This window comes from Sugiyamaella lignohabitans, chromosome C (genome assembly GCF_001640025.1).
Source record: "Sugiyamaella lignohabitans strain CBS 10342 chromosome C, complete sequence".
NCBI lineage: Eukaryota > Fungi > Ascomycota > Dipodascomycetes > Dipodascales > Trichomonascaceae > Sugiyamaella > Sugiyamaella lignohabitans.
The window spans coordinates 93,229-107,576 of NC_031671.1; the positions used below are offsets into that span (position 1 = coordinate 93,229).

Below are 14,348 nucleotides of genomic sequence, written 5' to 3' on the forward strand. Positions count from 1 at the left end.
TTGTTGAGAAGCTATAGATAAGCAACGCTGTTCACAGAACTGTATAACAACGATTGAATTTAGAATCTGTTGGGTTATTCCGAAATCTAGGTAGTTTTCCAAATAATCCCGGTAAACCCAGTAATTCCAGGAAGATCTTAGTGGAGTCTATTGGAGACGCCATTGAACTGAGCGGAAGTAAAAGAGTTGATAAAACAAGATCTTGTGATCTGTGAAGTTTGAAAGCTGTAAATTTCGACTTGATAGCTCTTCTGTACATTAAAACTGTTTCATCAGTGGAGATTACACGCTACGTGGCTATACCCTCACTCGCTTTTAATTGGCTATTGACTCGTTGCTGACTGTATTTTACTGCTTGAAACTAAGATAGAGTGAAATATTAGTGAAGCTAGACTTCCCACCAACACGAAATCACAATCAAGAAACACATAACGAAAGAGAGATCCTGATACGGACAGCATAGATACAAAATGGCTACACTGATTCCACAGTTTCCCGTTGGCAATAACAGCAACCACAACACATCTGGCACGTCAGCGCCATCAGAAAACCAGATTCTCGCCAGATTAGACGCATATCTGCCGGCACTGAATACCGGCTTGATGGATGGCAAAATCCAGGATGTCATTATTAAACACCCATTAGTGAGAACGTTACTTGTACCAGAATGTGATTTAGAAGCACGCCGAAGATGCATTGCTTTGATTTCCAAAGCACTAGCGGCTGCTACTCCTGTATTACCGCTTATTCTTCAAGACCATCAGGCCAAACAAGATCAGAAAAAGAAGCGCCAGAAGAGTAATGCTGGCTCGCGGAAAGCGGATGCCAATGCTCAGGCAGATTCGCCAAGAATCCCAAAATTATCACTTGACGCTCAGAGTCGCTTGATTACAATTGTCGCGTCCATGGCTGAACGCGATCCCCTTATTCGTTTCTGGATGAACCACCATGTACAATATCAAGCACGTAGCCAGGCTCAAGCACAAGCACAGTCTGCTACTCCAGAAGAGGGATCGCGAAAACGCAAGTATTCCACTCCAGCTGGTTCTGGAGCAGCAGCTGCTGCAGCAGCTAGTTCTGCTGTTGGCGGTTCTGGTATGTCTAAACACCTTGAAATGTCTACCTTTGATCTTTATCTCAAAATCAAGACTTCAAAGGAACTTTTGGCAGACCTTGCTGATAGAATTCAAGGCGCTGTTTGTAAGGCATTCTGGGATTGTTGGGACGAGATCTTTATCACTCTTGCTGAAGTGATTGGTGCTGAGAACCTGCAACAAGCCGACAAAGGCCGTATCTTTCGACCTTGTGGCGATGCCGCTATTTATTTAAACAACCTCAAGGTTACCAAAAAGCGACAAGTCGAACAAAAGCGTCGTTTGTCTATGTTAGAGGGCAACACCAGTGCTAATACCCGACCTGGTCACCAAGCATTTTACATGGGCAACAACAATATGACGACTGTGTCGCCAAAGAATATTCTTGGTCAACAGCCTGGTGCCAGTCCTATTCAAGTGACTGGACAAATTCCCAGCCAATTTTCCAGTCAAAATCAAAACATTCCACCATTGGTGCCAGCATCACCCTTTTCACCTGATCAGTTTTTGAATGAGTTTACTTTGAACTCTTCGATTCCTGGTACCACTGCCACTACAACTGCCGCAGCCAGTTCAATTCCAACTCCCAGTGCTTCTGGCGCTTCCATGGCATTCCCCTTTCCCCTATCTCCTGAAAAGAGCAGCGGTTCTCCAGACTCGACCTCGTCCATGATTCTTGGTATTAATACTGCCTCTGCTGTTAGTAATGTACCTACCCCACCTGGCAGCACCAACGGCAGCACCTCTTCGCATCCCAATCCATTCAATATCGCATCGGCATCGACCTCTGTTAACGGATCTAAACCATTATCTGGCTCTGATGCTAACGATCTCGAGTTCATGATGCAAGATATTTCCTACGACAGTAAATTCGACCAGTATCTTGGCGCCTTTACAACTCTGGATGATGCTGACCAACAATCTGGACACCAGGCAAACCCTTCGCATACCCCTTCTTCCAATACAGCTGCTAATAGCTCGACCTCTCCAGCTGCTACAACTAAACCTCTTCCATCCAACGCCTCTGATATCTCTACCCCCCAGACATCAGCAGGATCACCAACCAATACGCCAGGCGGATCACACCTCAACCTCCGCCAGCGCATCAAGCTCATGGAAGAAGGCCGGATGCCCGAAGAGAACCCCTCTCCTTCCAACATCGTGTGGTAGGCTCACCACACCCTATTTATATTTATTCTTTGATTGCTTCCCTAATAATGGTTTGTGAGTAGAGTAATTTAATGAATGACTTAACATCTACATCCGTGCCCTCGTGCCTCCGGCGGCTGGGGCTCCGCCCCAGACCCTGGTTGCTCCTCTCGCTCCGCTCGAGTCGGGCGTCGGGTTCCCATTGATCAAATCCGCTCACTGGCCGAATTTAATGTTCAATATTAAGCTATTCCATGTTCACCAGCAAGGGGAAGTTTCTGGTAATATCAAGAGAGGGGACATATCGTGAAATGCGCTTGAGCCATCCTCACTCAAACCACCGAACCCAACGAGATGATCTCTTTCAACAATAACAGAAAACTTTAATTGAAAATAACCCATAAGAACCCCTTCTAACTGTCTTAAGATAGGATTCATATCTTCTAACTACTATAGCAACCATTCTCTAATTCATAACTCAGGTCATACATGGCACTGGCAAGCTGCAACTGTATCAGCATTTTTTTACAGAAGATATAGTCGAATTCATTATTACAAACTGTCCTCAAATTTCCAATAGAATCACTCCCTCCTTCTTTGCCAGTTATACTGGAGTGACTTATTACGATCACAAAGGTTCATCTACCGTACCGTAGAGAAGCAGGTCGTACCTATCTTGTCAGACAATGTCATCCGATTTACATATTTTATGTGCCATTCCGAGCTTTATTCCTGATACTATGACATAAACTGTATGGTATAGTATTATCAATGATTTCAGAAAATTTTGCCTATTTTTATATTAAAATTTCACTGTCGGTTGGCTCGTTGAATGCCCTGATGACAGGGCTCAGTGCTGGCAGGACAACTGTTTCAGGTACGGAAGCTGTGCAAAACAACTGCAAAAAAGCCCTCCAGCAGTGCTAACTCTGACCCCACGCTCGACTCGAGCGGAGCGAGAGGAGCAACCAGGGTCTGGGGCGGAGCCCCAGCCGCCGGAGGCACGCCCCCCTTCGAGATAACCCCCTGAGCGCCGATTATCGTCGCCGCACCTCGCACCTTATCGATCGTGAGACATGTAGCCCGATTAGGTCTAGCTGTCGCGTGATGACTGGCCTTATCAGTAGGTTTGCGGGTTGCTTCGCAGATAAGAAACGAGTTGAAAAATATATAGTGTGGGCAGCATCCTTGCCAGCGGTGGGATGATCCGATATCACTGCGTGTTGTGTGACAAACCAGTATTTATTAATGTAAGTGTTTTAATGGTTGATGATTTGATGATTTGATGTTTTATTCTTACTGTTGCATTAATCTCGCTACTAATACCCTAATATTATTTATAAAAGAGAGAGAGTGGTATTCCCAAACAGAAATGAGAGTAAAAAAATAGGATACTAACAGGTATTTTTCTAGCATGGCCCTGGGGCTCAGTTCAGAAACGCAAAATTATCTACTTCGTTTGGAAGACAGACGAGTATTACGACTGCCAAGCTCGAGCGATATCCGCAAATCAGTTATATTACTAGCGAAAGCAGCAGCACGAGCCAAGAAATCGCTGCCGCTATTGGTTGTAGCAGGACGACTTCTCGAAGGCAGTCAGCTAGCGAACGACGATATTGACGTTATCATCGACCCAGAATCTGCTGTCTCATTTATTCACAGCATGCATAGTTCAGACGAGTATTCAATCAAACCTTGGGCCGGACTGTCTGACAAGGGCCGTTTCATCGACCTCCACCTCACCCCAGACCCCGCCAGCCGGCTCGCCAAGCCTAAAGTCGTCCTCCAAATCGCCGACGTCTCTCCCTACGACTGCATCCTAGGCCAAGACTGGCTCGCATCTCTTTAATCTCACACATACGACCCACCTTCTGTCACTATTATTTACTACACATAATACATACTTGCATTCTCCTTAGCCACGCCATCCTCACTATACACAACCTACTTACCAACCTATGGTATAAAAGCCGGGTAATTTAAATTAACGGCCGGGTAACATACGGCTGGGGTGTCTGCCTCCGGCGGCTGGGGCTCCGCCCCAGACCCTGGTTGCTCCTCTCGCTTCGCTCGAGTCGGGCGACGGGGTCTGTGGTGTAAATTGGGGGAACCAGGTTTTTAAAGTGGAAGAAAATTGTGTTTTTAGGGCGATTTTATGGCTCAAATTGCGGTCACTTCGACCCACAAACCCCGAGCTTACCCTGCCCCACCCGCCTGCCAGGGCACCCCGACGCCCGACTCGAGCGAAGCGAGAGGAGCAACCCGGGTCTGGGGCGGAGCCCCAGCCGCCGGAGGCAGACCCCTGGACCCCGTCAGGGCCCCGGCACGTGACAATGCGGGGTGACGCGGATAGGGGTGGGGGATTGACGGTATAACGGTGGGGTCATGCTGGAGTGCCCCGCACATGTACAGATTGTGATTAGTTCTAATAATATTGGACCGACAAGGTTGATGACGGTGTCTTTGTATGAGGACGAGACACAGATCAATAGAGAAGGTTGAGGGCCGTTTTAGTGGGCCAGATTTTGATTGACTGAGAGTGCTGCCAGCTGCTCGTGTCAAGGAATGTCTCAAATTGGGGTATGGAATCATCCCCTGTTGCAAACGAGCCAGTCATGTCATCTTCGATAGCAGCGTCTGGTGGCTCGAGCCGGACGTTTAGCAAGTCCGAGCTTGACCATTCAACCAGTTCGTATGCTGTATTAGGAACGTCGCCAATCTCAGATGGAGGATTGTTGAATTCGAAAGGATTTGGTCCTGAGAATGGCCAGCAGAGTCGAATCAATATGGAGGGGTCGAATCAGAGAGGTGAAAATTATGATCCAAGGAAGACCGTCAATGATGGTGGAACCACGGTGACATATAAATTGCATAAATCATGCGACTATTGTCGACATAGAAAGATTAAATGTGTTAGAAGACCAGGATCAGAAATCTGTGACCATTGTAGAATCTGTGAGGTGGAGTGTACTTTCAGTAGGAAGATGCCCAGCAAAAAACGAAAACTGCGGTCCGCAAGAATTGTGGCTTCTCTTCGTGATAGAGACAGATTGGGATATGAAGGAAGTGGAATTGGTAGTGCAGACGATACAAATGATAGTATGGGTATGAGCATTCGAGGTCGTGGAAGTGTATCTGAAGAAGCAGTCGATAATGGCAATTTCATAGCAAAAGAAGAAAGTACTGCTAGTCCTAAGGATAGGAATCATCTGACAGCTGTGAAAATAGAGCCTGAGTCGGCTGATTCTGAAGTTGGATCTGGAGAGGGAGCAATTGGCAATGCTACAGTGCCAGGAGTACCCTCGTCTGTGAAAGGTGTGAGTGTGAGCACTCCAATAATGAGCTATACACAACAGGGTACTGGAATGACGCCATTGACAGCAGGCGGATGGTACTATGAACCGTTTTTTGATCTCATTTATAGTGCCAAAGCCTCGCCAATGGAGGATCCTAGTAATGGCAAAAGTGGAGCACCTTCACCATTGCCAGCTGAGAGTGTGAATGAGGAGTCTTCTGCATTTCCACAAGCATCTGAAGGGTTACAAGGTAATTCAAAGACGGATGTATTTGCGATCCATGGTCATGAAGTCCACTCTACGAACCATGTGATTCCGACCACTAATCATGGTGTTCGAGGTGATCATGATGACACCCATGCCAATAATCGTAAACAAACTGAAAACAACTATCCATCTATAAATGGCTCGACAGACAGTCCACATAGCCAATATACAGGATCGCCAAATATAGCCGAAATGGCACTATCAGGGTATGCCAGCAGACCCAACACAGAAACCAACAGCAACAACAACATCAACACCAATGGTAATGCCAACACAAGTTCTAACGAACCAATATCCGCATCGGTATCAGTAACTACTCCGGGAGGCACAGCACATGCCCTGCCACTGGACAATAACTCTAATCTCACATCTCTAGCTATCATCGCTACTGAGCACAATGCATCATTAACAGTACCATCAAACCATAGCAGACGGTTACCAGAAGACCCACAAGCAGTCAGAGACGCATATACTCTGTATATTGAGCCATGTACACCGTTTTTCCCGCCGGAATTCTACGACGCCAGTGACATGTCTACACTGGCACGATGCTGTATGAGTCTTGCATCCTTCTCATCCCCTAACAGTGTTGCACCTGTCGGTTCGATAGCCATGTTATATGAAGTAGTTGACCAGCTGGTGGCACAGGAGACAGTATGGAACGAGTTCTCACTTTCAGCAGTGTTCTGTGTTCTAGTAAGATACAAACTGCCATACGACAGAGTATCCAGAGCCATTAATCAATTCATTAAAAAGGGACCTCAACACTATCCATCACCAGGAATCAACTACAACCTACTAATTGGAGCACTGTCAGCATATGCTTGGAACTCGTTGGTAGCCTATGACAACCTGCGACCTCCTAATAACGATGAGGCAGAAATCATTGATATCTACGAAACTGTCACAAGTAACATCAGCGAAGATACATTTGCATATCACTTTTTATACGTTTCGACGCTACTTTGTCGATTCAAAGTGTTGATGATTCTGCCGGACGAAGTATATTCACCCGAATCACTAGCATCCGGCAGTCCTCAACACGACGATGCATGGTATTCGACCCGCAAAAGTCTCATTCGACTAGAATATGAGCTTCTACTATGGCCAGTTCGACTACCTAAACACCTGACTGTAGTAAAAGACGACCTCATTGCTACACCCGGAGCGCTCATCTTACACGTACTTCACAACACCGTGCTCCTGGCTTACTACATTCAAGCCATTCGACACAAAGACCCCTACGGACGAATGCTTTCAATTCTACCAGTGCCTGGACTCCTACAATTTCTCTGTGGCATGGCAGCAAGCTCGTTCAAATGCCAGCCAGACATCATCGAGAAATGGCCCATCATCCGCGACTGTCTCGTAATCACCGCACGACTCATGCTCGAACTGTACAACCAAACCGAATACGAGAACTGTAAAGTAGCACTGGCCCTCTACCAAGACAGCCAAACCGCCCCAGGACTCTACAACTCGATCCAAAAAGTTCTCGCGGCCGTCGACTGGGCTGCCAATGACAAAGACGGCGCTGCCCTCTACTGGATCTTCCGCGACGTACGGTCCATGTCGCTCCAACACCTCCTCTAGCCCGCGACCCACTAATAACTAATGTTTGTATTTATTACTATTTATTATTCCACCTCAACTGGGGGGCCGGGGGGTGTGCCTCCGGCGGCTGGGGCTCCGCCCCAGACCCTGGTTGCTCCTCTCGCTTCGCTCGAGTCGTTTCTCGGCCCCCCTCGTCCTCTCATTCCGCGCCATCTCCTGCGAAGCAGGAGCAACCAGGGTCTGGGGCGGAGCCCCAGCCGCCGGAGGCACACCCCCGACCCCCAGGACCCAGGTCGCCAGGAACCTTGAACCCCCTAAGATTCCCTGCGTGAGATATGCAGGGATAGAGATGGCGCGGCTGAGGTGCAGTTGGGAGTTTGCGAGACAGGGTTGCGAAAGGGTGATGGAGGTGGGACGAAAGAGGTGGAAAATGGCGTGCATTTGGGAGGAAGGAGACGGGGTGGAAGTGGGAAAAAAAGTGAGCATGGATTTTTGCACATGTGAGCAGAAAACAGAAACAACAACAACAAACAAACGAAACATTCGTAGCCAGAAGGCCGAATAACGCCACAGAACCATCCGACCAACGGACCGGAGACCCGCACCCGGAACCTTGCGGTCAGGAGCCGTCCGGCACGGCAGTCTACAGCGGGAACCCCCGCTTAGCGAGCCAATCAAACAGGGCAAGTGGCAGCCAACTCGGTTGACTTGCTCGTCAAACAGCAGGAAAAAAAAATCTTCAAAACCAAGCAAACTCCCAACTCCCCGCACACTACAACCGCAACGAAAAAAAAAGCCACCGCACCACCGCTGAATAACGACATATATGAAAAAGCGGTGAAGTGGACCTGCCTCCGGCGGCTGGGGCTCCGCCCCAGACCCTGGTTGCTCCTGCTTCGCAGGAGTTTGCTGGGACCCAGGCCTACCAAGGAACGAGGGGACCCGAGTAACGACTCGAGCGAAGCGAGAGGAGCTACCAGGGTCTGGGGCGGAGCCCCAGCCGCCGGAGGCAGACCCCGTGAAGAGTGTGAGGAAGATAGAAGTTCATCTATTTAATACATTAAACCATAAAAAGGACCCATTACAAACAATAATAAAAATAAAAACAAGCTTTCAACTCGGGGAGCATTCAAAAATAATTCATAATAATTTAAGATACTAGACAAGCGCGTTTAGATACGCTCACCACGGAGACGACGAGCGAGTTGGATGTCCTTCTTCTGGATGGTAACACGCTTGGCGTGGATGGCACACAAGTTGGTGTCCTCAAAGAGGGAGACAAGGTAGGCTTCAACAGACTCCTGGAGAGCACCAATGGCAGAAGATTGGAAACGGAGATCGGTCTTGAAGTCTTGGGCGATTTCACGGACAAGTCTTTGGAAAGGAAGCTTTCTGATAAGCAACTCAGTCGACTTTTGGTAACGACGGATCTCACGAAGAGCGACAGTACCAGGCTTATATCTGTGAGGCTTCTTGACACCACCGGGGGCGGCAGTGGAAGGAGCAGACTTTCTGGCAGCCTTGGAGGCGATTTGCTTACGAGGAGCTTTACCACCAGTGGACTTTCTAGCGACGGTAGACTTGGTTCTGGCCATTTTTACTGTTGTTCAGTTGTTGTTATTGTTGTTACTGATTTAGTTGTGATAAAAAAATCGGATGATTAAAAGAGAAAAAGGTAAGTCAACACGGGCGACACCGATACTTTTTATATTAACCAGACCCTCAGTTCTGGAAGTGCAAGTGTCATGCGGCTATGCAGTCGGGGTTGTCATTGGGACTGATACCATCAGAAAATGCATTCTTTTTTTTTGTTTTGATGTGGGTGTTATTTTTTTCTCATCAGGTTTGTGATCATGTGCATCACTTTTGCTCTCTTTCTCGTGCTGTGCTGCTGCTGCTGCTGGGGTTGCTCCTCGGGCGGTTTGTATGTACCGTACACACTGGTATGCCCTGGTCTGCCGTGTGTGTATGGCTCACATTCCAGCTGCCATCAGACCTGTATCACTGTATCCTGTATTCTGTACCCTGTATCTGCATCTGCTGTATCAATTATCGCTCTCTGTATCTGGATCACTTGTATCACTTGTATCACTTGTATCACTGTATCAACTGATCTGGCTTGATTCCAGCCACTGCTTGCGGGCTGCACAGCAACCACCGCCATCAGACAGGCCCTCACATTCCCGCCAAATCGCACCCCCAGCGACGATATCCGGCGGGCTCTGCCTGCCCAAACCAGCACTCGACCTTGCCGATATCTGTCTCCATGCACCTCTCCTGCCATTTCCTGATATTGCGCTATCAGGGTATCATCCCTCCTGATACTGCCCAAACGGGGTCGCTCCTGCACCGTATCTACCGCTCCTGCAGCGGGGCCTGATTCTGATATGCGCTTAGCGGGGGTGTGCCTCCGGCGGCTGGGGCTCCGCCCCAGACCCTGGTTGCTCCTGCTTCGCAGGAGTTTGCTAAGACCGTGGGCGACCCCGACACAACGACTCGAGCGCAGCGAGAGGAGCAACCAGGGTCTGGGGCGGAGCCCCAGCCGCCGGAGGCACACCCCCCGCCCGTAAGTGTCGTATCACTGTAAGGGGAGCAACGGTCGCGGTGCGTTTGTCCCAAACTGCAGGAGGAGATTGCTGCGAGGTTTAATTGTGACGTGCTGTGATGTGCAGGACGGCCCCTGATATACACGTTGGGGCCGGGTGTGATGTGATGTGCGTCGAGCAGCCCGGGTCGTACATCAGGGTACGAGGAGCAGCTCTGCGGTCCGGGGTACGCCAGGCAGAAGGCTGGCAGGGGAACTGCAGCGATCCGGTCGGTTGGATGGTGGGAGAAGCAGGAGTGAAGTGCAGATTGGGCGGGTCGACAATGGCTGGGAGTGGTGTGTCTGATGAGTTTATTGGTCCCCTGTTACAGCTGCCATGTCCGCATCGAGGTCAGGTCATACCTGGGTACCCGGGACAGGCAGAGAGCTACATACCAGGACCACAGAGCAGCTGGCGGTTGCTGTAGTTTTGTGGTATACAGTGATACAGTGATCGCTGATATAGTGATACTGATTCCGAGTCTGATACTGGGTGTGATTATTAGGGTTATTGCTGATGCGATCGTATTGCAGCGGTCAGTGATGTGTACTTAGTTAGTAAGAGAGTGGGTGGTGGTAGTAAGGAGATAGTGATATCAGATGCCGCGCCATCGCCAGAGACTACATCAGATGTCGCATGTCTGATAGAACCTGTCCGTCATATATAAACTGCAGTGGTCGCTCGTTAGAGGGATTCTTTTTCTTCTTTTTTTCCTCATCAATTAATTGACTTCACAACTTAATTAACAAATCAACTATAAAAAATGTCTGGCCGTGGTAAAGGTGGTAAAGGATTAGGAAAGGGTGGTGCCAAGCGTCACAGAAAGATTCTTCGTGACAACATTCAAGGTATCACCAAGCCTGCCATCCGTCGTCTGGCAAGAAGAGGTGGTGTCAAGCGTATCTCTGCCCTCATCTACGAAGAGACCCGTGGAGTTCTCAAGTCGTTCCTCGAATCCGTCATCCGTGATGCAGTCACCTATACTGAGCACGCCAAGAGAAAGACCGTCACCTCTCTCGATGTCGTCTACGCCCTCAAGAGACAAGGCCGTACCCTTTACGGTTTCGGTGGTTAAACGAATCATTACTTTTTATTAAAGTGTTTGTATTTTTTTATTATGTTTTTGTTTTTGTACTATCGGATTTTACTGGTTTAATGTCATGGTTTATTTATACTTTCTCTTCTTTGTGAGCCTGCCTCCGGCGGCTGGGGCTCCGCCCCAGACCCTGGTTGCTCCTCTCGCTTCGCTCGAGTCGTTGCGTTGGGGTTGCCCACGGTCCTAGCAAATTCCTGCGAAGCAGGAGCAACCAGGGTCTGGGGCGGAGCCCCAGCCGCCGGAGGCACACCCCACCCCCGAGTAGTATAAGTACCCGTGGTCTGGGTCTAGTATGCGTAATTGATTACTCAGGATGTACGGTAGGGCTTTGGGACTCGGGCAGGGAGGTGGTGGTGCTAGAGCTCCGCTGTCGCGGATTGGTAGGACCCCCGCCGGACTGGTTCGACCCGGTGCTTGTGCGGCTAGCGGGTTGGTGGTGTCACGTGCCGGAGGGTGTGGAGAAGGCCTAGGGGTGAAGGATGTTTCAAGCGGTGGGAAACGTCCATCCTCGATACAAAGAAGCCTGCTTCACCGATTGAGACCAGGACCCTCGTGTGTGTTTATTAGATCAATGTCGTTGCGGTTGGGTGAGATTAGTTTGGTCGAGAAAGCCAAGAGGGCCGCTGCTTATAAGGCAGTGGACGAGCATTTTCCAGCTGATGCCAAGGTTGTTGGTATTGGCTCCGGATCAACCGTCATCTACGCTGTCGAGAGAATCGCTCAATTGGCCGAATTGAGAGGAATCGATCTGTCCAAGGTCACTTTTGTTCCTACTGGATTTCAAAGTAAACAATTGATTATTGGTGCTGGGCTCAATGTCGCTTCAATTGATCAGTTCTCAGTGGGTGATCTGGATATCGTTATTGATGGAGCTGACGAGGTCGATGACTCACTCAACTGTATTAAGGGCGGTGGTGCCTGTCTTTTCCAAGAGAAACTTGTTGGTCAATGTGCTCGCAAATTTGTCATTGTTGCTGATTCGTCCAAAAAATCCCATAAATTAGGCAGTAAATGGATTCAGGGTGTTCCTATTGAGGTCATCCCTATGGCCTATCCCAAAGTCGAGGCTGATCTGTTGAGACTCGGTGCTAAGCAAATCACTCTTCGTCAGGGTGGTAAGGCCAAGGCCGGTCCTGTTGTCACTGATAATGGAAACTTTATTCTCGACACTCATTTCGGTTCCATTGAGCCTTCGGAGGTCCGCAACCTGGACATTAAAATCAAGCTGCTTGTCGGTGTTGTAGAGACCGGTTTGTTTGACTACGGTGCAGTTGCTTACTTTGGCGAAACTGATGGTACTGCTTCTACTTTTACGAGACCTGAGTAATAAAATTAAAATTTAATTGTTGCTAATTTACTGAAAATGCCAGTTGGGATTGGGTCAGGGACCAATTGCCTCTGGAGCGAACATCATTTCTGAAGTTCATCTGTGGAGTTGGTGGTGAGCCTATTCTCTTCATCCCTTTACAACAGTAACTGCGTCGAGGCTATGTCAGCGTTTAGAATGTAAAGACTAAAAGAATATTCTTACCAAATTTGACAAGCCGAAGCCTTTGTAGCTACCAGGAGAGTCTTTTTCACAAACCAATAACGGCTTCGCTTTTTCAGATGATTAAAGAACCAACATCCCATGAAATAATGTAAGACTGAGGATAAGACATGTGTGAAAATTCTGAAGTGATAGTATTTGGACTCTATGATGAAGCAGCAGATTTGGTATTTCAGAGCAATATATGTATTTCAAATGTACCTAACTGTTCTTGAGCGGTATAAGATGTGTGATTTCTTTTTATTTGCAGGTAATTGTATTCACGAGAAATTTCTGTTCAAGGAATACACCTGGATTCGACTCCACTTTGTTTCTTGATACCACTGGACCCTGTGTTGATTTTATTCTTACGTTGAACCGGTCTATCTCTCGTCTTGATGTTAATCGTCTCATGATTCTGCACAACTACAATCAGCCATTTGCAATTTTCTTTCTGTTATGTTAGAAATACTAAACGCTGAGGTATAATTAAAAGCTCAGCAGTAACATCATTCAAGGTTTAAAGAATACAAAGATCTGAATAAAGTAGTTGGTAAAAAACTTACTCTAACATAATATTGTCGGCCTAAGAGCTTTTCAATAGATGGAAGATGGGCAAAACCACCAAAGTGCTAAAATAATGTCTACTTAGAAGTAATTAATTTATGTAAAAGTTTTCAGAGAGCAAGTAGCTTGGAGGAGCACAAGCCTACTCAAAAATCGCACTTCTTTATCTAATAACGCAATGTGGTTCCAAAAAGCTATACTAATCTAGAGGTGCATATCTTGTGATCTATACCATTGTGGGGTTCAATTGAATCAGATTCCTGGTTGAGAACTCATCTCAGCAAAGAATCGACTAGCACCGTGGTGGATCTGGTTATATGGTCATAGCCTGGTAGTCTAAATGAATGCTTCTTGGCTTTTCAGAAATGAGACAGAAAAATAATTGACGAGCCAGAAATAGTCGAATCCTTAATTCCAATGATCTGCTACTTGCCAGATGTACGGTTGATGGGACAACTACGATAAAGTATACGTCGTAATTATTAAACTTAGTCGTATCCAATGCCATAGCAGCCATTGTGATACGTACCATGGTTTGTTATCATGAGTTATGATAGATAGAAACATTTTAGAGTTTACTATAGGTTTTCTTCAGTTATCTATACTCTGCTCCCCTTCGTTATCTTTTACTTGCTTTTATTTAACCAGATTCTTTTATCTTTCTGCTTATCTCCCATCTTTCAGGCTCCTGCACGTTCAGGCATTTATCTAAGCTGTAGATTGTAGATGAGATATCGTGGAATTATTGAATAATGCCACAACCATAAACCCAACTTCGTGATCCAGAAACTTATGGATAAACCATGATACAGCCCAGCATTAAAGTACGCTGGGACAGAAGACAGGGAGAAGCGACTTCGAATATTATTTAAGCCAGAGCTTTGACACCAGTCAATCCTCATCTATACATCTTAGTTTTAATCTCTCCACTGCCTCTTGAACGCCTATTCCAATTCTGCTACAATGGTCTATAAACCTCTTCTCGCCGCGGCTGTTGCTCTGGCTTCGACTTCTATGAGCGCTGCCGCCCCTATGTCTAGTCGTCACTCGACTAATTTGACTTCTGGCTCTACAGAAGAGTACGGTACTCAGGTTGTTTTTCAACACAAGCGAGACGAGTACGATGATGATGAAGAGGACTTGATTACTGTCGAAGAGGAAGCTTCATTCTATGAAGAAGATGGCACCGACCGAGAGCCTCAAGAAACCTTT

The 14,348-nt window shown here is 47.5% G+C and overlaps 5 protein-coding genes across 5 annotated transcripts; 4 read left to right on the top strand and 1 right to left on the bottom strand.

Moving 5' to 3' along the window:
- Positions 1-470: 470 nt before the first annotated feature.
- Positions 471-2,264, top strand: AWJ20_3733 (uncharacterized protein; the record flags this gene model as incomplete). The annotated part of the gene is made up of 1 exon (XM_018880758.1): positions 471-2,264. The coding sequence occupies one exon, from the start codon at positions 471-473 to the stop codon at positions 2,262-2,264; it is 1,794 nt and encodes a 597-aa protein (XP_018733416.1).
- Positions 2,265-4,858: 2,594 nt separating this feature from the next.
- On the top strand, positions 4,859-7,399 carry AWJ20_3734 (uncharacterized protein; the record flags this gene model as incomplete). Its single annotated transcript, XM_018880759.1, has 1 exon — positions 4,859-7,399. One exon carries the CDS (start codon positions 4,859-4,861, stop codon positions 7,397-7,399), a length of 2,541 nt encoding a protein of 846 aa, XP_018733417.1.
- Positions 7,400-8,532: 1,133 nt separating this feature from the next.
- On the bottom strand, positions 8,533-8,955 carry HHT2 (histone H3; the record flags this gene model as incomplete). Its single annotated transcript, XM_018880760.1, has 1 exon — positions 8,533-8,955. One exon carries the CDS (start codon positions 8,953-8,955, stop codon positions 8,533-8,535), a length of 423 nt encoding a protein of 140 aa, XP_018733418.1.
- Positions 8,956-10,708: 1,753 nt separating this feature from the next.
- On the top strand, positions 10,709-11,020 carry HHF2 (histone H4; the record flags this gene model as incomplete). Its single annotated transcript, XM_018880761.1, has 1 exon — positions 10,709-11,020. The coding sequence occupies one exon, from the start codon at positions 10,709-10,711 to the stop codon at positions 11,018-11,020; it is 312 nt and encodes a 103-aa protein (XP_018733419.1).
- A 334-nt stretch (positions 11,021-11,354) lies between these two features.
- RKI1 (ribose-5-phosphate isomerase RKI1) lies at positions 11,355-12,368 on the top strand (the record flags this gene model as incomplete). The annotated part of the gene is made up of 1 exon (XM_018880762.1): positions 11,355-12,368. One exon carries the CDS (start codon positions 11,355-11,357, stop codon positions 12,366-12,368), a length of 1,014 nt encoding a protein of 337 aa, XP_018733420.1.
- Positions 12,369-14,348: the final 1,980 nt, after the last annotated feature.